The 21,430-nt window shown below is 45.3% G+C and overlaps 3 protein-coding genes across 3 annotated transcripts; all 3 read right to left on the bottom strand.

The window, feature by feature from the left end:
- Window positions 1-1,963: 1,963 nt before the first annotated feature.
- Window positions 1,964-4,601, bottom strand: LOC137787441 (growth arrest and DNA damage-inducible protein GADD45 beta-like). The gene is made up of 4 exons (XM_068579871.1): window positions 4,470-4,601; window positions 3,925-4,026; window positions 3,568-3,793; window positions 1,964-2,929 (listed from the first exon to the last, which is right to left on the bottom strand). Exons 1-4 carry the CDS (start codon window positions 4,505-4,507, stop codon window positions 2,825-2,827), a joined length of 471 nt encoding a protein of 156 aa, XP_068435972.1. The 5' UTR covers window positions 4,508-4,601; the 3' UTR covers window positions 1,964-2,824.
- Window positions 4,602-5,101: 500 nt separating this feature from the next.
- LOC137787426 (interferon-induced protein 44-like) lies at window positions 5,102-9,171 on the bottom strand. Its single transcript, XM_068579850.1, has 8 exons — window positions 9,100-9,171; window positions 8,158-8,648; window positions 7,275-7,314; window positions 6,777-6,972; window positions 6,467-6,619; window positions 6,185-6,356; window positions 5,864-5,964; window positions 5,102-5,585 (listed from the first exon to the last, which is right to left on the bottom strand). The coding sequence occupies exons 2-8, from the start codon at window positions 8,633-8,635 to the stop codon at window positions 5,364-5,366; spliced, it is 1,362 nt and encodes a 453-aa protein (XP_068435951.1). The 5' UTR covers window positions 8,636-8,648; window positions 9,100-9,171; the 3' UTR covers window positions 5,102-5,363.
- An 841-nt stretch (window positions 9,172-10,012) lies between these two features.
- On the bottom strand, window positions 10,013-21,137 carry LOC137787420 (microtubule-associated protein 1S-like). Its single transcript, XM_068579841.1, has 10 exons — window positions 20,969-21,137; window positions 19,575-19,670; window positions 18,062-18,144; window positions 17,404-17,541; window positions 16,278-16,779; window positions 15,973-16,059; window positions 13,466-15,882; window positions 12,739-12,880; window positions 12,413-12,630; window positions 10,013-12,162 (listed from the first exon to the last, which is right to left on the bottom strand). Exons 1-10 carry the CDS (start codon window positions 21,132-21,134, stop codon window positions 12,007-12,009), a joined length of 4,005 nt encoding a protein of 1,334 aa, XP_068435942.1. The 5' UTR covers window positions 21,135-21,137; the 3' UTR covers window positions 10,013-12,006.
- Window positions 21,138-21,430: the final 293 nt, after the last annotated feature.

Raw genomic sequence — 21,430 nt, forward strand, 5'->3', positions numbered from 1 at the left:
CTCTCCTGTGTATGCATATGGTATACGTATCTTTTTTGCCTTGATTGATTATGAAGAAAAATATATCTATTTTTTGTAACTGTTCTCTGATGTGCCATAACTCATGTTTTTTCTTGCACACTGTTAATATTTTGTCGATATTGCTGTTGAAAAGATGATATTGAAAAGTAGATAACATTAATAAAAAGATGATATAATGACACACGCCTTTGTGTAATTGTTGTTCCTCCGGCGCCTTTTTCGGGTCGTCTCAGGACGGCGTGACGAGTTTCTTCAAATTTGGCACAAAAGTTGTGTTGAACTGATCATATCTTGGTGGTCAAAGGTCAATTTTAGTGAATGCAAGGGAGCAAATGTCTTCAAATTTTGCATGAAGGTTAACTCGGACTCAAGAATGAACTGAATATATTTTGGTGGTCAAAGGTCAAAGGTCAAGGTCGTTGTGACCTTTCGTCCGTCCAATTTTAGTAAATGCGGCGAGAAAATTTCTTAGAATTTTGCATGAAGGTTAACTCGTACACAAGGATGAGCTGAATATATTTTGGTGGTGGAAGGTCAAAGGTCAAGGTTGTTGTGACTTTTCGGCCGTCCAATTTTATTGAACGCCGGGGAGGAAATTTCTTAAAATTTTGCATGAATGTTAACTAGGAATCAAAGATGAATTGCATATATTGTTTGTGGTCAAAGGTCAAAGTCGTTGTGACCAATTTTAGTAAATTTTGGTGGTCGATGGTAATGGCCATAGCTCTATAACTCATATGACAATCAAACAAACAGTTTTACTAGGATAAAAATAATGAAATGATGCCATCTGGCACAGATATGGAGGTAAACTGCAACATTGACTCAGCTGCACTTTCTAAAATATATTTTCAGTCGTTTGTTTCTGTACTAGGACGCTCTGGCCTTGTTTCCCCTCTCACTCATTCTAAAGATATTCTCTGCACATAGACACATGCTCCCTGGTACATCGTGTACACAATGCAAAGATGAATGCTTGTTGCATCAAACAGACAAACCACAGAACAGAGTGAGCAAAGCGTGCTGACAGCTAAAGCCGTGGGGTCGAGTCCCGCCCGGCTGCCTCTGAGACATTTGAGGCACAGCTTCAACAGCAGAGGGTCTCCTCCAAGTTTCAAAACATTGCATTCCCCTCCCAGCCTCCTAAACCCTCACGCACTCAAAGCCAATCAGATCCTAGGGTGGGCGCGGAACCAGAGCCAATCAGAGGTCGGTTCCCATGCTAAGCCACGCCCACGCTCAGCTGTAGGCAAACAAACAGGGGAGGGCCACGAAAAGCCCCTGAAATGTTCCCTCTCTGGTGTTTTGCAGTCGGAGGAAGTGCACAGACATGTGAGAGAGCAGGAGGGCGGAGAGTTGGAGGCACAACCAGAGGGGGAGAGGGAGGGCCGAGAGAGGGGGAGGCGGAGAGGGAGGCCGAGAGAGGGGGAGGCGGAGAGGGAGGCCGAGAGAGGGGGAGGCGGAGAGGGGGGAGGCTGGCCTCTCGTGCCGGCGCTGCAGGAACATCTTGCTATTCTTGATCACGTTGAGATACCGCGGCGCGGGTGGGGTCGAGGTCCAAGCCCTCTCTCTCCGACATGCATACACGGGCTCGGAAACATGCACACAACCACAAGGCCAGAGGAATTTGGGTATTACAAGTCTACGTTTCAGCCGACGGCCTGATTATCTGGCCCCTCCCCCTTTGTGGGACGGTGGGTCTGCATCAGCTGGATTTGCCTGTTTGTTCCAGCACAAAGAGTTTCTGTCTCCACCCCAAGTTTCTCTCTCGACTAGACAAGAGGAGCCAGACAGACAGTCGTCGATGCCTCGTCACCGACGAAGACTCTTTCCATTGCATCCGCCCGAATGCAAACTGTTGTTGTGCAACTCGGCTGTTGCTTCAGTTTCGTGATGCAAAACACAACATTTGTCTCGAACAAGTTATTGACGCAGAAAACAATTAGGAAAACAATAATTTATTGACCTTAAATGACCAAACACGTTACATACAACCAATAAATTGTTCACAGCGTTGGAACCAAACAAAGCACCGTCCTGAACACACAGACACATGGACTGCGGGTTTCTTTTGCAGCAGAAATGACAATTTACAGCAGATATTTCATCAGTCTACATTATCCAGCGACAATAAAATAAAAAAATTTAAAAAATGCATCGTGCGCTGACTTTTTGTGCTCCTGAAATGCCAATAAATCCTGTGTGACTTTAGCATGAACATCATTTCCATTTTAGTTTCCATGGTGAGGATTCCTACGCAGGCTCAGCTGCTTGGTTCCAAGAAGGCACACGCTGCCCGCCCAGTCGTTTCTAAAGAAAGAGTCAAGTATTGTACACGCATACCACACATTCACTCACACACACATCCTCGCCAATGACTCTCCCATGTCAGAGTGCACAGGAATGCTGAGCCGGGTTTCATTGCAGCATTCCTGTCCTTACAAACACTCAGGTCTTCCAGGTAGAAGGAAGCCGGGGCGTGGACGCGTTGCTCCCGGCGCTGCCGCTCCCGAGATGGATTCTCACGCCCCGTAAACATTGCGAGCGCAGCCAGAAGCACAAAATACAAGCTTTGATTTAGTTTTACGTGTGAATGTGCCTCCATCGTCCGCACCGAGCATATTGTGTGAAGCGGCCTCCTCTCTGGCTGTTTGCGGGGGGGTAAAGGAAGGACTTTGGGGTCCCGCTCGGCCCGGTCGGCCCGTAACGGTCCGCTCCGGGACCGTCGGGTCAGTTCGTCGGCGTCTGAAACCCCAGAGAGCTCCCGTCCTCGTTGGGTGGGATGTCGGGTGCTCAGAGCCCTTCAGCGTTCTTGCAGAACCAGTTCAGGGACCCACTGGTCAAGGCGACGACTCTCCAGGCAGTAAGTCCCCACCTCCTGGAGCCTGCAGTGGTCGGCCTGGGGGTTCTAGACAAGAGACAAAGACCAATTCAAATTCACGGTCGGATTTTAACCCCTTTAAAACTGTGGAACCAGTTTGGCTCCAGTCCTCCTTTCCCCCTATGTTTGAGTCGTCGTAGGAACCCCAATACTTGTGTTTATTGTATGCATTTGTTCAGCAAAGTCTTGGGAAAAAAATGTATATCTGCAAAAACATCACTTCTAAAAGATATTTTGATCACAACTATGAAAATCCAGCATGATATGAGCCAGATTCCCCAAAAAGGCCTCCTGGAGCGGCCATTAAGACACCTTTTGGGAAAGATTACGACTTAAAGAATCTGAATCTGCAACAAAAATCACAATAAAACAAAGACTTGGTCTGTTAGGAAGAAGTTTCAGTCAAAAAACTGTGTTGTTTGGTTCAAAAATGTAAAAAGACTATGTATTTTATACCAAAAGATTGTCTGAATGGGCATGCTGGGACTTAAAATGGGCGCGGAAAGATCGTGCACGGTTTCCAAAAAGTTAAAGGGGACTTTGGTCCGCAGTGTGATTACAACACTTCCCCTGCAGCGCTGCATGACAAACGCCGTGATGATAATAATAACAACACATTTTTGGGCCTCTCTGTTACATAACGCAGGGCGGCTGTGCCGACTCACCGTGACCAGCATGCAGTGCAGGTCTCCGTGCTCTTCCTGGTTCCTGTTGGCGTCCCCGGCGCCCAGCAGCCGCCGCAGCCGCTGCAGCCCCGACACCCGCAGGATGGTGATGCCGCTGTCGCAGCAGAAGGACTGCAGCAGCGTGAAGTGGATCTGCAGCGCCACGTCGTCCACGTCGTCCACGTCCTCGGCCGCCAGAACACACAGGACCACGCCGTCCGGGTCTCTGGAGAGGTGGTGGTGGGGGGGGAGAAAGGCCGAGGAGAACGTGAGGAACTGGTTGAGTTGATGGGAGACACGACTTCGTGAAGCATCTACGTTTAAAACAGTTGCATAAACGTCAACGTTTCAACTCACGCGTTCAGAAGTTTAGCAGATTCATAAATGCCAACAGTCAGGCAGTTCTGTTTCTGGGCCGCCACCAGCAACTCCTCCAGAGCCAGACCTGCAGCCTGCATCCTGAGGGAGGAGAACAATTCACTTTATGCATGCTGCAAAAAACAAAATACCCCGAAAAAACACACACTGATCATGTCATACACAAGCTGCAAGTTAGTTTTTTAATCACATGAGTATAAGATTGTATCAACGCATGTCATTAAATGCTGGTAATAGTATAGTAATAATCCCAGTCGTTATGTTGCATGTGATGTAGTGGGCTCTTGCCTTATTGCAGGCTGTGCAACGTGCACGCTCAGTAAGCCTATTGCGCAAGCAAGTTTTAAAATATGAATAATTAGATACTTAAAAAAAGCGTTCTGCTTGTATGCTGTCCAACGTGAACGAGTTAAATGCACATTAAAGTATCTGCACACAAGACGGATGAAGTCAACCTCAACTCAAAGTGTGCGCGTGTCGGGTCACGAGCAGCCGCGCGCAGGAAAACACAGCAAACATCTCACCTGTTCTCGATGGACGCGAAGCTTTCCTCTGGGATCATGTCTGCAAGTCCAAAAAAGAAGAAACAAACACCCCGTGTGAGCCCGTGAGAGGCGCGTGACAGCAGTCCTCAGGAGCGGCTGTGCTGGCGTGTGAGTGTGTGAGTGTGTGTGTTGTTGGCAACGTTGCGTCACGCGCTTTATACCCGGGGCCGCGCAGAGGGCGGCACCGAAACTATGACCAGAGTGTTGTGTTTTTTTTTTGCAATTGGCTCCAAAGAAACCCAGCGTGTCTTTGTTGTGCTTTTGTTTGCACGCAGTGAGGCTTTTGCACGTCATGCAGCACATATGTGTCGTCATTCTGACTTGTTGATTCGGTGCAGAATGAAAAAAACAAACACGTGCACGAGGCATCGGGTGCTAAATGTGCATTGATTGTGTTTTCAGTGAAATTCGTTGGCAAAACTTCGCGAGTGTGTTGAGCAGCAGAAGCTCATCTTTCCATAACATCCAAGTTTCTATCACTAGTTTGAGTTTATGACTGCCACCTGGTGGCTGAGTGAGGGAACACAAAGGACAATTCTACTCTTGTAAAAAGTCACAGTAGTTTGAAGTCAGTTATAAATATTCAAGAAAGACGTTTGTGCAGACAAATTATTTATTTTCATTTTGTGACTTTCATCAGGTAAAATACATTTTTAAAAAACACACACAAGTGCATTCAAAGTTCCACAAACAGTGAACCGGTGCTCAAAAAAGTAGTTAAAGATAAAAAAATAAAAAAATAAACTTGACACAAGAGTCAATTTACCTAAATTACAGTAAAATATGAACATATTCAGTTGGGTGATGGAAGCGGTGATCCTCTTTCAGACGTTTGGTTTGTTCTGATAGAACTGAGGAGAATCGATGGTTGGCTCAGAAGTGCTTCGGCTTATTGAAGGGCTTCGGCTCGTCGATCCCCTCCTGGTCCTCAACAACCTGGTTCTCAAAGAAGCCGTCCGTGTATTTCAGAATCTGCTCCACGGCGGTCAACAGCAGGATGTCGACGTCCCGGTCCAGCTCCGGCTCCTCGGTGTAGTTCTTCACCAGCAGCACGCAGGACAAGGGGATGCCGAAGGACTCGCTCAACTCCCGCGCCTGAGAGAGATGAAAGGGTTAAATTCACTCAAATCGATACAGCATAGTATCACAATATTTTGCGTGGCAATATCGTATGGATACACAGAAGCCAAGTATGGATCTTTTATTATGTAAATGATAAACTTTTCGTCGAGATATGTCGACAAAGCTTTCCTTTGGGGACAATTTGCGGTTGAAAAAAGGTAATAAATCGCAATACGCAAAATATCGCAATATCGTGATAATATGATATCCTGGGACCTCTGGTGATTTTCACCCCTAATGATGACCGTTACCTTCTTCTGGAGGTAAACGCTGCGATAAACATTTTGTAAGTCTTCTGCTGCCAGCGGACAGGCCTCGTCTACTTTAGTCATCAGCAGAATCTGAGGGATTCCTGTAAGAGAGCAGAAGGACGTAGAAAAGATCAGATTGAAGCAGCGGAGACGATAAAGTGAAAGCTCACTGACCCTTAGATTCACTCCAGCAGCAAGATAAATATAATTCATTTAATATTGTAGGCAAATAAGTTAGACGTGTCTGTAATAAAACTATTTAAACATATATAAAATATAAACGGTGGATTCATAATACAAACAACATTCTTATACACTAACCCAGGTGGTTGGTTTTTTTCTGGATGCTAGCGACCTTGTACAGCATTTTTTGGGTGAGGAGAGACAGCTTGCAGGTGTCGACCACATAGACGACGCAGTGAACCGCATCATTCAGAGTCGCATGCTTGTTGAAGCCAGGAGCGTCATGCTGGATGGGCATTAAGGGATTCAGCTGAGGAGCAAATAAAACAAAAGAAGAAGAATTTTAATCACTCAAAGCATCTTACAACGAGCCTTAGTTCCATGAAGATGTGGGTAATTAGGGAGAAAGCCATGAGAGACCTGGTAGCGATCCTTTATGTGACCCTTGAAGATGTGGACCAAGTCCTCAATGTCCAAACCAGCTTCAGCGTTTTCCTCCAGCCCCATCGTGTCGCACAGCATTAGAGGAACAGCTCCGCCACCTTTCCCTGACTTGATGCTGTAGGTGCGAAACTGCAGGAGTGACAAACATAGTTATATAGGACAAACTGTATAATTAGAACATGTGGAATCCGTTTCACAGTCATATTACAATCAATCAATGCATGTTAACCTTCATATGCACGACAAAAAGTAAATTACACAGAAACAAATGAACGTGTGCGAGCACCTGAGTGGTCACACTCCTCCGTGCTGCACCAGCGATGGCCTGAGTGGTCATGTTGCCTCGAAACACCGAGTTGATGGAGTTGAAGAAGGTCGACTTGCCGGCACCGACGGGCCCCACCAACACAGCTCGGGCTTGTTGGACGCCTTTAATCTCTGGTTTATAGCTCTGGATGCTCTTCATCAGCTGCTGCCTTCTCCTGGAGGGAACAAAGCACACACAAGACTTTCAACGTGAGGAGTCACACCACTGGAGACTTTAAGTTGCTCTTTAAAGTCACAACTAAAATAGGTGACAGCAATCTTAAAATACTATATAATAATAATAATAATAAATATATATATATATATATATATATATATATATATATATATATATATATATATATATATATATATATATATAAAAGTTAAGTTAGGTGTACTATATAATAAGAGGTGAAGTTGAGACACTTTCTTCACAACTTTTTGGTGGCAAAAGTTGCCAAAGATTTCTACGTACTCCACAGTCCAGTTAATGTTCCTCCAGGGTTTGGCCAACTCTGCAGGAGAATTTAAATATGCATTTCACATCATTGTAACATGACATTTTATTCATTAGTACGTAACAGTCCACTTTAATAAAACGTGATTTCTTTTGTCAATTTACTTTTATATGTAAACTAACATACAAGTTCATTCAGTATATAAAAAGACCAAATTGTATTAAGGCCAATTTCCGCCACAAAAAAAAAAAAAATTCTGCCAAAAAAAAAAAAATCTAAATTATGAGTGTGCATGTTGCTGGTGGAGCCTGCGGCCCACAGCAGCATGTGTTCTGTCGTGAATAAACACACAATGAGTAACATAACGTCTCATAGCTTTCCTGAAGGGGCGCTCCAATCTACTGGAGACTCACTGCTGCTCTTCATTCTCTATCTAGATGCTATCGCGCTAACACACTTTCCACCGCAAAGCGTCTAAACGACAGAAGACAACTCGGTGCACAGTTACAACATGTATGTTACTTTACAACAGACTGCATTAGCGTTAGCGGGACGGCTGTGATGACACCACTTCTGGTTTTAAGTGCTTTGTGCAGTCTCTGGTAGTGGTCGCCCCCTTTAAGAAACACAGCAGCAGCTACATTAAAAGCAATGCTGTTATCTGTTGAGCTAACACGTCAACAGTTAGCTGAACAGTTAGCATGTTAGACCGGCGAGGGGATGAAGAGGCATGTGAAGACAGCGCAAGCACACTTACTATCTCAAAATTTCTTTTTTTTCGCTACTTTTTTTTTGTCGTGACTTTTTGTTTGTTGTCATAATGACTTTTTTTGTGGCGGAAATGGGATTCCATACAATTCACTTGCATCGCATGGATAAAACATCCTCATCATGACGCACCTTCAACTCGATACACTTCAAACTCCGTCAGTGTCAAGTCTTCTCCGTGCATCTCTTCAGGCTGAAAGGTGAAGTTCTCCCCCGGGTTGGACTGGATCTTAGCAGCGTTCTCATGCAGGAACAGCAAGCCACCATGATTTGGACCGCTGTTTCTTTCTGTGAAAGCAAACTTTTGGTTGACACTCGCCACCCTCAGTGGTTTGTTTCCTCCTGGGCGGAGGCTGTAGAGGAAAGCCTCCTCATCACGGACTTCTCCCCACTTGGTGTAGTCCTTAGAGGTGTAGGCCCCGAAGACAAAGCCGGCTTCATTGTAGGCCGCGAGGACAGTGGGCCCCTGTTTGTCACAGTGCTCGTGAAAAGCCGAAGCGGTGAAGCTGTGGACGCTGGCTTTGTGGAGGAGGTGGAGTCTGACGTGACCCAGGAGAGAGAGCAGCTCCCTCTCCTGCTCTACAGACAGGCTGGAGGTGACGGCAGACATGACGGCAGCAAGACTGTCCAACACACACCAGAAGATTAGATAATATGAAGGCACGCTTCATTAATCAAAACTAAACGAAAAAGCAATAGTTGCATATGAAATATGATCTCATGCAACTACATTAAAGATAAATGTTTTGAATGAGATTTCTTACCATCAGCGATGGATCAAAATACTATGTGAAAATATATTTAAAGTAAAAGTTCTGCATTCAAAATGTAAAACTTAAAATGTTAATTAACTCCAGCAGTCCAATAGATTCAGAGTAGAAGTATATAAAGTAGCCTTGATGGATAGAAAGCTGAAACACAAACTGGTTCTTTAGGAGTTTGGACTAATTTGTATGATACGTCATGTCAACATAATTGTTTAAAAGATGGAAAAGGCGGAGGTATATCGACCGAACAAAACCACACTAATTGAAACCTAAACAATGACACCAGATATCAGTTGAAGATGATTACCTGCACAAATGGGCCGAGAAGTATTTTGGTAAACTGCAGCAGCAGTTTGTAGATCAGTTTCTCCGTCGAGGGTAAAACGAAAGTGAAACTCACCAGTGATTGGAAAACGGGAACAGGAATGACTCGTTTCCACGCCCCTTTCCTTCTTTTTTTCAGGTGCGGCAGCGTCTCAGTAAGGAAGCTCATTTCTGAGGAAAAAAAGTCATAATTATAAGATAATAAGTCAAAATTATGAGAAAATAAAGTCAAAATTAGAATTTATACTTTGTATCTCATAATTTAGACTTTCTATCTCATAATTTAGACTTTTGAGTTCATAATTAATATTTTATGTCATAATTAAGACTTTCTATCTCATAATATAAACTTTCTAGCCCATAATTTAGACTTACCATATGTAGTACCTCATTTTACTGGTAGAAATGTGCTTAACTAATTTAAAGATTTTCAAGAGGAATTCTCGTTCTGCAATCTCGCGCCAGAAGACAAGTAAACATGTAAACATCTCTCTCTCTCTCTCTCTCTCTCTCTCTCTCTCTCTCTCTCTCTCTCTCTCTCTCTCTCTCTCTCTCTCTCTCTCTATATATATATATATATATATATATATATATATATATATATATATATATATATATATATATATATATATATATATATATAGATGTTTACATATATATATATTATATACATATATATATATATATTAAATATATAATATATACATATATATTATATATATATACATATATATATATATGTTTATATATATATATATATATATATATATATATATATATATATATATATATATATATGGAGCAGGTTAACTTGTTTAAGTTGCAACACATTTATAATTTCTTTCAGCGTTTCACCTCACAGACTCTCAACAGACTCTTTTAAATGGTGATGCACATTCTTTATTCCCACATCAGTCCCGACTCCTCAACACACACCTCGTGACCTTGTGACCTTGAGTTTGTTTTACTTACAGACAGTTGCAAAGTAAACGGTTGTAAATGTTCATCCCATCGCCCCGTTCTCCCTCAGTGCTTTGCTCTCTGTCTTCATGAATATCATGAATGAAACAACATACAGTACATACAGTATTTTATACATGCGGGGACACACACACAGAGTTACTATTCGCTTTGCTACCTCCAGTAGTTACCAGCCATGATCTCGGCTCTACTTCACATACGCTGGCAGCCGTTTGCAGAAGGGTGTGATACAAATAAAAGAAATATGATTTCACAAAGTAAAACTAATAGTTCAAGCCGATGAAAGTTAAACCGTGAATGAACATCATAATAAAACGTCTTTCAGATCATGTAGGGATACAGAAAGTAAATTGTGTTGTGTATTTATGGCTGGAGGGGGAAGTGGTGATGTCATGCTTTGGTTTTGAGGAAACTCTGTGACAATCAGCTTCTCTGACAGGTCTGGAGAGATCGCAACGCAATCAATTACACTACGTATGTGTCCTTTATTCGACTGTCAATAATAATAATGTCAATGTTAATAATTTGGTAATTACAGAGAAAAGCAGTTGTATGTTTCCAGAATGATTTCCTTGAAAGAACTGCTCCATTTAGACAGTAAATATGTTTTCATGAGTCATTTATTTTTTGGAAAATGTACCCTTTGCATGCGTCAAACTGGACGCTGGAGAAGTCAACAACTGTAATAAATCATCTACCTAATTCCAGAAAGATTTCTAGGATATTAGAGATTCGTAAAATAAAATGTTGCCGTCGTTTCAGTTTCCACGTCAGGGTTACTTTGCTCCAAACATGAATACAATCTAATGTACTTGTATTTACAGCATAGAAAGCTGTTACTAAACTTGCATACAATTTAATGCCCTGCGAAAATCTTGTCTACAATAACCTAAAGTATCATATCCATGATATCAACAATCTAAACACTACTGATGTTTATCAGTAAGATTACAAGTAAACATCTAATTTTAGAAAAAGCATTTGCTGTCGGATTCTTGCCGAGCGTGATTTTAAACTCCTGTGATGGATTACGGCTGCAGTGCCGCTCTTAACGAGATGATCGCCGTAATGCTATTAACCATTAATCCGGTGCTCGATTCCCGGATTTGCTTCTGCACACATTCCGATTCGATAATCTCAGATTATCGCCTCGACGTCGGATACGTCGCATCTTGTGGGTTTGCTCTGCGGAGGGTGCGAGAGGCAGGAGAAACACACACACACACACACACACACACACACACACACACACACACACACACACACACACACACACACAGGGAACTCTTCACTACAGGTACAATGTAAGACTCTTTTTTTTTTCTTCTTTTTTTTAACGATACATACATCGTCTGTGCAAATCATACAAATATAAATGGTTATAAATCAAAGAAACATAATGCGACCAATGCTTTCCATGAACAAAAGTGTGCACACAGTGTGTCTTTAAAAGCAGCGAAAATGGGCCCTTAAACACAAGCAGACACTACTATCACGCCTCAGTGCTGAATGCATGAATAAAAAGAAGTCACAAAGCGCCTTTAACCCTATGGATGCTAGCGATGCTAATCTAAAAATCACACCTTTCTTTTGGACTCACATGTTTGAAGCCCAACATGCTTCTCTTGCATGGGTTTAAAAACAAACAAACATGCAATACTCCCCCACAGGAAGGGCTTGCTGGTGCAAAATTAGCCCGCAAAGACGTGATAAACCCAGAGGGGAATGGGTGATGGTCCCGTGGTAGTTGTGTTCGTGCAGAAAGATGCCATATATTCTCTTTAATCCCCCCATAATATCTGTTTGTTAACTTTCTTTCACTCCTTTCACGCTCTCTTCTTTTTCTCCCCACGCGCTCTTCCCATCCTTCAGCTCTCATTCTCCATCCGTCCGCTGCACCCTCAAGTCTTCAAAACTCTATCTTGCACGCGGGGAAGGTCTCGTCCTGCATGGCGACCGTGCTGTTGGAGCCCAGGACGGTGATGCCCAGCTCCTTCTGCCGGTCCAGGGTCTGCTGGTACCACTCCTGCATCGGCACCGACTCGAAGGTGGGGATCAACGTCACCTGCGGGTGGACGGATCAAAAGGCCACATTAAAAGAGGATTTCACTATCTGCAGAGGATCATGCATAAGTTGTAGTTTGGGCTCCATCTTCATGGGAGCTGTTGTCATTAAAATCGGACAAAAATGATTGTTTATCTGACCTGAAATCCAGCGGAGATGAATTTTTCTCTGGGAGTGTTTCTTAGTAATGTACATCATCAAGTAATATATGTTTAAATGCACAGGTATCTAATTGTGTGCGTGTTTCTACCTGCATAGAGTCGGGCCAGGACATCTTTGCATCAAGAAGTGCGTCCAGTGTGTGCCTCATTCGCTCCTCTTTCTCTTGACTGTCCCCACTGATGATGTAACAGGAGGAGCGAACGCATCTGAAGAAGTCCACGCTGACTGTCGGGCAGGAGGGTCCAGAGGGAATGTAGGCCAGGTCTACGTACACACTGACCTCACCACCGGAGGCCGACTTGACACCTGTGAGGGGGGGCAGAGAGAGCAGAAACCGCCATCAAACCATCGGACACAAGTCTGCAAAGTACACAGGGGAAAAGGTATTTGATGTTGGCATTTTACACCGCATACCTGGATTGGGGGAGGATTTTGCCGGCGGTGAGCGGGTGCTTGAGGCCGGCGTCCGAGCAGACGAGACGTTCCCCTTTGTGACTCCACTTTGGCTCCCCGTCCGGCTTTTCGCCGAGCCTGACCTCTGAGAGGCCTCAACAACCTGGCAACAAGAACAAGCACAATTGGACGCAAGGTTCTACGTTAAAGTTCCCTTCAGCCATTAGTTGGACACAAATTTATACCTTTATGATTCCGTATGGCAAGGATTGATTGAAGCTACAATATAAGAAATATAAACAAACGAACCAGAAATGTGGTCTAAATACTAGAGTTGTTACCGCTAACAGTTTCGTCAATGCCTCCAATACTGTCAAAAATGCTGAATTGGTTATCAATCACGAGAGTCTTTGCATTGTGATGTCATTAATCCGCTCATTTACGTTACCCAGGAACAACATAAAAGTCTCACTTTTCATCCGTACAGCCTGCCCGGTCGGTACTCTTGTCACTCGCTAGCTATACTTCCATCATTAGCTCTGGAAAAAAACACAACTGAAGAGTGTTTTTTTGTGGATAGCTAACGAGTGAGCCATCTCTCTTGGTTCTCACCTCTGTTGAGCGTTGCACGCTGTCACTGTAACGTGAGCCAGAGATAAACATCAGCACTTTGGCCGTAATTTAAACTGGACAATCCTCATCTACCGTATCTCACAGACTGTTCCCCTAATAAAAAGACAAAACTCACGGCAGGAGTTTTTTTCCCACGCATTCCAGTGGCCTTTGCCTTCTTCCCGTCGGATTCGGACTGAGGGACGGGCATGGAGGTGTCCGGGTGTGGGGGCAGTGGCGGGCTGTCCCTGAAAGGGGCCGGAAGAGGGTCCGGGGGAAGAGCCCGACTGGAGCGTAGATCGTGGGGAGAATTAGACGGCTCGCTGCTCGACTCGTCCTCGTCCGAGTCCAGACACCCGTCCGCTGTGGTGGACGGGCAGTCCTCCGTGCAGACGGGGGCGCATGACTCGCTGGGCGACGCGTCCTTGGGGTTGTTGTTGTTGTTGCCGGCATGCTGCGGAGCGAGGGCTCCCCTGGGGGGTTCGCCGGAGCCGCAGTCGGGCTGTTTGAGATGCTTGAACTCGCAGGGGGAAACCAGACACAGATCCACGTCGTGAGTTGGCGCCTCGAAATTCAGTGAGTTCGGAGCTGGAGGCCGCCCCGACTCCGCACCCTGCCCTAAAGATCTGGGAGGCTTCTTTATCGGTAAAGACTTCCCGGCAAAATGGCCCCCGTTGGAGTGGGAGTTATTAACGCTGTCGTCTCCGTCTCTCTGACTCCCGGTGGTCGGCCCCTGCTCCAAGGACATGGACAGTGATTCGTCCACTTCGGTGGACTGAGGTGAGCTCACCTCTGCTGGCATGGAGTGCGTGGTGGTGGTGGTGGTGGTGAAAGAGGGCGAGGGGTCTGAAGGTCCCTCTTTAAATGAGCCCAAAGAAAGGAAGCTTAGCTGCCTCTCCCTGTGGTTTGTGTGACTCTCGAGGTTGCTTCTGGTCTGCCCCTCACTTTGCTTGGATGATCCGTCCGGCTGGTTGACGTCCGCCGACTCTAAGTTGCTCATCTGGGCCTGCAACCGGTTGAGGGTGGCCCTATTGCACCATACGTCGTCCGGGGACAAGCAGTAAGGGGTGTGGCCCGCGCTGTTGGGCCGTGAATCCGGGGAGGCGGGCTCCACGGTCTGCTCCTCGGGGCTGACGGGGGCCTGGTTCTCCGGAGAGGATCGCGAGGGAGGGCTGTTCCTCAACGCACCGTCCAGGAGAGTGTACTCGGTCGGGGTTAAGTCCAGCTGGGCCGCGCACTCGCTCTGCGGTGCCTTGTTCAGGGGAGCTGGAAATCCCACCACCTTTTCTGGTTTGGCAGCGTTTCTGTGCGCTGTCTGCAGGTCCACGTCAGCTTTATTTCCGATGCGAGACTTGTCTTGCGCTCCATTACCACCACTCATTCCTTCCATTATCGCCGCGGCTTCTTTAGCCGCGACGCTCGTTCCTCCGAGGCTCTTTTCGTTTCCTCCTGACTCGCTGATTTTTTGCTTTGCCTTATCAGCTTTTTCAGTTTCCTCCCGGAGCCTAAGAAAGGCATCCGTCATATCCTCAGGAGTAGACAACTTGGAGTCACAGCGGTTCTCTTCACACTCCTTCTCTGGTTTTGTATTCTGCTGCTCTGGTGGGATTTCCAAAACACTCCCAGTGTCGGCTTTCGTTGCAGCGTTTACATTGACCTTCTTTCCGTTGCTTGCATCCTTTCCTGGTGGTTTTCTTGTTTTCTTCACCCCCGTTTTAGAGTCATTTTTCGCCTCCTTTTTTAGCTTAATTTTATTTTCAATCTTTGGTTTGATAGAGAGAACATCCTTTTCACCCTGATCGTTCCTCTTGTCACCATTCTCCTGGTTATTCCCAAGCTTCTCTTCCTTTTTCCCATCCTTCCTCCCTCCTTTCTTCAAGGCATTCTTCTCTGACAATGCTCCTTTTTGCTTCACGCCTGTGTCTTTGTTTCTGGTTTTATCCGCATCTCTTGAATTGACTCCATTTAAAACTTTTCCCTTTTCCCTCCCGGGTACCTCCTTTCCTTCTTCTTTAACTCCCGACTCCTTCCCTTGTTTGGGCGTGGACTCCTTCGCGTTCGGCCTGCCGCTCTCCTGGCTCTCCGTCCTCTTGATCTTCCCGTCCTCTCCGAGTCTCTCCATGTCCCCGGTGGTCACCGTGGGCTTCTGGAGGAAGGCCAGACCCTTCAGCTTCTCGAGCCCCAGCAGCAACTTCGCCTGCGGGGTGACGCCGGGAAACAGCACTCGCACCACCTTCTCTTGGGGACACGCCGGGTGCCACACCAGCAGGGCAGACACCGAAGCCAGGGCGGTGAGAGGGAGGGTTTGGGACTTGGATGCCGACGACACTGCATCAGGCCAGTTCTGCATGAGCGTCTGGTACTCCTGGCTGTTTTTGCCGGGGCTGAGGATATACAAATCTAACTGTCCCACTCCCATCTTCTGAAACAGGGTGAGCGGTTCAATGGGAACCCCTTGCGGGCGAAACAACGGCTGTGGTCTGATGTCCAACTTCTTCAACAGCTGTAGGGTTAGGGCCGCCTGGTGTGTGCTCTTCAGTACATTGTCCACACCTGGCATGAGAAGAATAAAAACGACTTCACTTGGAGGCAATCACTCACATTAGAAAAACGACTTCTGCAAGTTGTCACAAATTCACTTACAAGGCTGCTCTTCCACCTGCAGCCTGCTGGGGGCGTTGAAGAACACCACTCCGAGCTCTGGGGAGATCAGCCTCTTGGACGCGTCATCTGTTCGGATAAAATAGTATTAGGACACAGCGACAAAAGGGGGGGATTTGAAGATGAAACGGGTAAAGATGAAGACACAGATATCCCAATTTCCAAACATTGAAGGATCAGATAACATGAACACCCTGTTTCTTGGAAGAGATTCACCCCTGTTATGTTTTTTTTCCTGATCCAAACCAAGCGTCTAAGGATACAAGGTGATGCGCTTGACTCCCTACCCTTGATATCGGCGCTCAGCTCCAGCTCGGCCACCTTCCTCTCCAGGAAGACGTTGACCCCGGGGAGGTTTTCCGTGCCGATGTGCGTCAACAAGACCGCGTCGACCCGGTCGAGGTGCCGGACTAGCTTCCAGAAACAGGCCTGAGAGTCCGAGCCGCCGTCCACCAGCACCGTGAAGCCGTTGACGGCGAAGAAGGCGCAGTCGCCGCGGCCGGCGGGGAACACGTAGCAGCAGGGCCGGGACAGCTTGAGGAAGCCCACGGTGACGGGCGGAGGCAAGAGGTCGAAGGGGGACGGAGGGGAGAGGGTACCGGAGACGAGGGAGGTGAACTCCCCCAGAGCCTCCATGGCGGGCAGCGCCTCCGGGGGATTGACGCGCAGCGTGAAGGGACCCTGCAGGGGCGGGTTACCCAAGAGGGTCGTCCTCCACCGGCCGATGTTGGGACAGCTGAGGGTCAGGCTGAGTTCGGAGGAGGAGGCGGCGCTCTCTTGATCTATGAACTGAAATCAGAGCATTTTCTTTAGATGCGTTAGAATGCAGGCCAAGAAGATGAACCAGCTGGGCCGATGTTTATTATACCATACAATTAGAAGAGAATACTTCCTCGTCTAAATAACACTTTTTTTTTTACATAATACTATATCATAATCTCGAAATTAAACAATTACTGAATCATTCAATTAATAGATTGGTAGAAATTAAAATGTTAAAGTTATTTTTCAATCATAATTGACCAAATTTGTTATTTCTAGCATCTTAAAAGTGACAATTAGCATTTTTGTGTGTCTATAATTATTTTAATTTGAAATTGTAATAAATATAATAGATATTGATATAAATTATGAATTATATAAATTATTAATATAAATATAATGTATAAATACAATTTATGAATATAAATCAATACAAATTCTAATTTTTGGGGGGAAGGGGAGGGAATTGTGATTTTTTTTCTCACAGTTTTCTGTCATGTGACCAAATGTCTAATAAATCTATTAATGATAATAATGGTTGCAGCTTTAATAGACCTTATACATATTACATGGACCTAAAAAACAGCTGGAGACACATCTGAACATTTATTGGTGCAGAAATAAAGGTCAGAGAGACGTTTGTCCGCGTACCTGCTCTGTTAGTATTTGCTTCAGGAGCTGAGGTGAGAACAGTCCTCTGTGAAACAGAAGGTCGCCGCTTCCCTCCACGCTCTGGCCGGCCAAGATTAACAGCTTGTGTCCCGATTCCCTGGACAGCAGAGCGGACACCTGCAAGGCCAGACAGACACAGGTGGCAAGATTAGTTTTTTACTGATGCGGGGAGCTAGCAGCAGCAGCTAGCGGGGAGCTAGCCGCAGCTAGCTTGCTACTGCAGGGAGCTAGCAGTAGCGTTAGCTTGCTACAGCGGGCAGACCCACCGAAGGTAGAGGCGGCTTGGAACCCAACTTTTTTTTACAGTATTTATAACATTTGAGTACACTTTCAAGAAAAAATACATTCAAGTTTTTAATGGGATCATTTTCAATTCAATATGTTTGGTATTTGGACTGTTGGTCAGACATCTTTCATTCAACAGCTAAGTTCTTAGAGAAAAAAAAGAGTTATAAATCAAGTAAATAATGAAAACATTAATGCTCATTACAATGCTCTGAGAATATATGTGTATTATATGCAATCATATGTAATGAAAATAGAAGCAACACTATATTTGTATTGCTTTGTTTCAGATCTAATTTTGGAAAGATATATATATATATATTTTTTAAAGCGCCAGGATTTGACCCCTCACCTCCGCATGAGCTTGTTCCTGAGACGGACCGATCAGCACCTGAGTGTCCAACACTCTGCTGCTGTGGCGCAGACACTTCTGCCCTGAGGAGAGGAACAACAGAGAATGTAAATAAAGGGACCGGACAGGGGGAAGGTAACAAGAGCTGAAGGCCGAGCCGAGCGTGGGGGGCGAGAGAGGCCAGACGCAAATAGGAGGGGACCTGAAAGAAGTGAGTGTGAAAGTGAACCGGGTGATTGATTCCCTCAACGAAGAAGAGGAAGGAAGAGGAGTGGAAGAGCTGAGTCAGATGGACCGTCTGAGGATGAGATGCCAAGTTAATTCCATCTGCAGTGGACATCCAGTCTGAGGGGAACTGGATCAACGTCTGAGAGGCGGGACGCAGCCAAGTGGAAAATAATGACCCAAACAAAGTTTTTCTTTCATAAGTCAGAATCCAAAATGGCCGCCCCTTCTTCACCGGCTCGTCAGTTTGTGAGACAGCGGCAACGCACGAGTTCAAATGTGGTTCAAGATCATTTGGGATTTATACACCTTCTCGCCAGAGGCTCGGGTGAGAACACGTCCGTGTGATGAATGTGATGCTCCAAGCCAGTGGCGTTGTTAGCTTAGCTTAGCATAAAGACTGGAGATCTGGGGAAACGGCTCGCCTGGCAAGAAAATCTACCCAACAGCCTCTACAGCTCATTAATTAACACACCGTATTTCATTTATTTCAGTCATACAAAACACAAAATGTATAAACAAGTTGCGGTCTTTGTGGAAATGCAGAAAATTCACTGACCCAGTTACCAGCACATGAACCATCACTTTGCTGTTTTAACACTTCATTTTGTTGCACATGTGACGTCAATCTGGGAAATTTAAAGATATTGGTCACCGGACTTTGTTAGGCTGAGCCAAGCTAAAGCTGTTCCCCCCTATTTTCAGTCTTTATGCTAAGCTAACAAGCTGCTTGCTCCAGCTGCATATTTACAATGTAAAGCTGTCGATGCTCTCATTCATCTCTCAGCAGGAAAGTGAATAATGCTTCTCAAAATGTTCCACCTCTCTTTCACCGTTCATCTTCTTACACGATGCCTCATCAAGTTGTTTTTCAAAACCCTAAAATCACAGCTGAGCTCAATCATGAACAGATAAGTAACTGCAGTCATATTCACCACATAGACGAGGTTCCTGCTGCTGTTTGTCCTCTTCAGATGGAGAAGTGTCCGTTCCTGTCACCTCACAGCTCGGCTGTAACACGAGCGTCTGACTCTGTTTGTCTGCCTGTTTCAAAAAATAATCATTTCCCTGCTTTCCCTCGGCTCTGCATACTAAGAGGCTGCACACAGAAAGAGAGGTGGCGCCGCTCGCTTACGGCTCTCCATTGTTTTTTGTCCAACAGTCCCACCCATGTTGAACAATTGACTGTGCCTCCACTTTCCTCCCTTCCTTCCTTCCTTCCTTCCCTTCCTCGTTTAGGGGCTTTCTTCGCGATAAAGGGTCAAAGCATAACCGACTACGTACGTACCTGCACCCTTGAAGGACGCCGTGTGTTGGGAGAGAAACTCCTGGAGATGAAGATTCAGGTTACAGGATTTTAAGTCGACGTCCCATGACTGAATCCCTGCAGACATTAAGGACAGACATGAGGAAACAACTGTTTCACTCTGTCAAAAACATCCCATTCAGGTCCAAATATCCACAAAGCAAAGTGTGGAAGTATACATACATTTATATACATTTATATGTATATAGATGGATAAAACACTTTTTAATTACTTTGAAATAATCACTTTATAAATAAGACATGTTGAAAAACATTACATTGGTTGTATTAATATAATTATAATTGTATTTCTTGCAGCAAATCATTAGTAACTCCTAAATATAAAGTATGAATTGGCGTCGAGATGGAGACCAGCATAGATGTAATAATCAATCAAAATGAAGTAAAAACATGTTTCTTTTCTTTTCAACGTGTCGCGGCTGAAACCTTCATTATATGAAAGTGGGAAGAGGAGAGTTGGGTGAATATATTTAGCAAAACTGCACCATTAACCATGATAACAAACCGGAAGTAGAATTATCTGACAGCATCAACGGAAACTGAAAACTCATAAACTCATGAAATTCTTCACAGTGAAAGCAGGTGATCACGTGGCCAGTGATGGTACGACACAACAGATACGAAATATATATAAATATATGTTTAACTTCTTATTCTGTAGGTAAATAAAGCAGTTAAACACACACAATGCCTGACGTCACGCTGCTGAAAAACAAGGCTGTTTTTCTCACTTCATGAAAAAACATTTTGAGACACATGCATTGAAATATTTACAGGCCTGAATGATAAATATCTATATTTCTGCATCTGTCCTCGTGTTTCCGTTTATGTTCCCTTTTCTATATCTGCACCATACAGCATGCATGCAGCATAATCTATAAGCACTCAATCAAACAAGCCTTTATAGCTGTTTGCTCACACACTCGGTCCATTACCGCCGGCAGGCTGCACATTACCGCCGTGCATTAGCACGCAGGGGTTATGGCACATTGCTTACAAGTGGCTGTGTGTTGACTGAATATTCACCATGCAACATTTCCAACCCCACCACACACACAAAAAACGCTTCTCCTTACACGACAACACACTGAGGAGACGACCCGCCCGTGTGATCACAACGTGCCCGCAGGGACGAGGAGGTGATGCTGCTGCTGGAGGACCGCCAGATGACGCATCCTCCGATCAGTGAGGGGTGAATACAATTACACAAACACTGCAATGGGGTCAGCGTGTACTAATGCATCCTCGATGGGGATTCGGTCGACGAACTTCTGATTATTTGTATCCGTAATGTGCAGAGAGAGAAAAGCAAATCGTTACCCAGCAGCGCGCGAGAGGCGTTGCCGTGAACGTACCTCGTTGAATCTCCCCGCTGATGGGTCCCGTCTGTCTGAGGTGAGCGCTGCGTCCTACAATGATGAGCAGGGAGTATTTGTGGAGGCTGAAGTCAGCAGGGTCTGCGGTCGCAGCGCGCCTGGGCTCCTCCCGGACCTCCCTCTCCGGCACCCGGCTGGACGCCATGTTGGAAACTTGCACTTGTGATGTGATGTCATTGAAAAAAAAAGAAGCCTGACAGCGCCTTTTTTTATTATAGAGAGAGAAATATGTTATGACAGCTGATGTGCTGGAATGAAGCTGGTGATTGTGGAGAGGCTGCATTAATTGAGGACACGTGACACAACGAATCCAGATGTGTGTTTGCTTTATTGTCGTCCTGCACGTGTTTTAGAGCAATTGTCCACAATGAGGTGATAATGCTGCATACTGCATCCTCTCTTTACAGATACACAGACACTTGTATATTATTTTGTTCATTT

Source organism: Clinocottus analis, unplaced genomic scaffold (genome assembly GCF_023055335.1).
Source record: "Clinocottus analis isolate CAN_PGR_092001 unplaced genomic scaffold, fCliAna1.0.p SCAF_17, whole genome shotgun sequence".
In the NCBI taxonomy this organism is placed as follows: Eukaryota; Metazoa; Chordata; class Actinopteri; order Perciformes; family Cottidae; genus Clinocottus; species Clinocottus analis.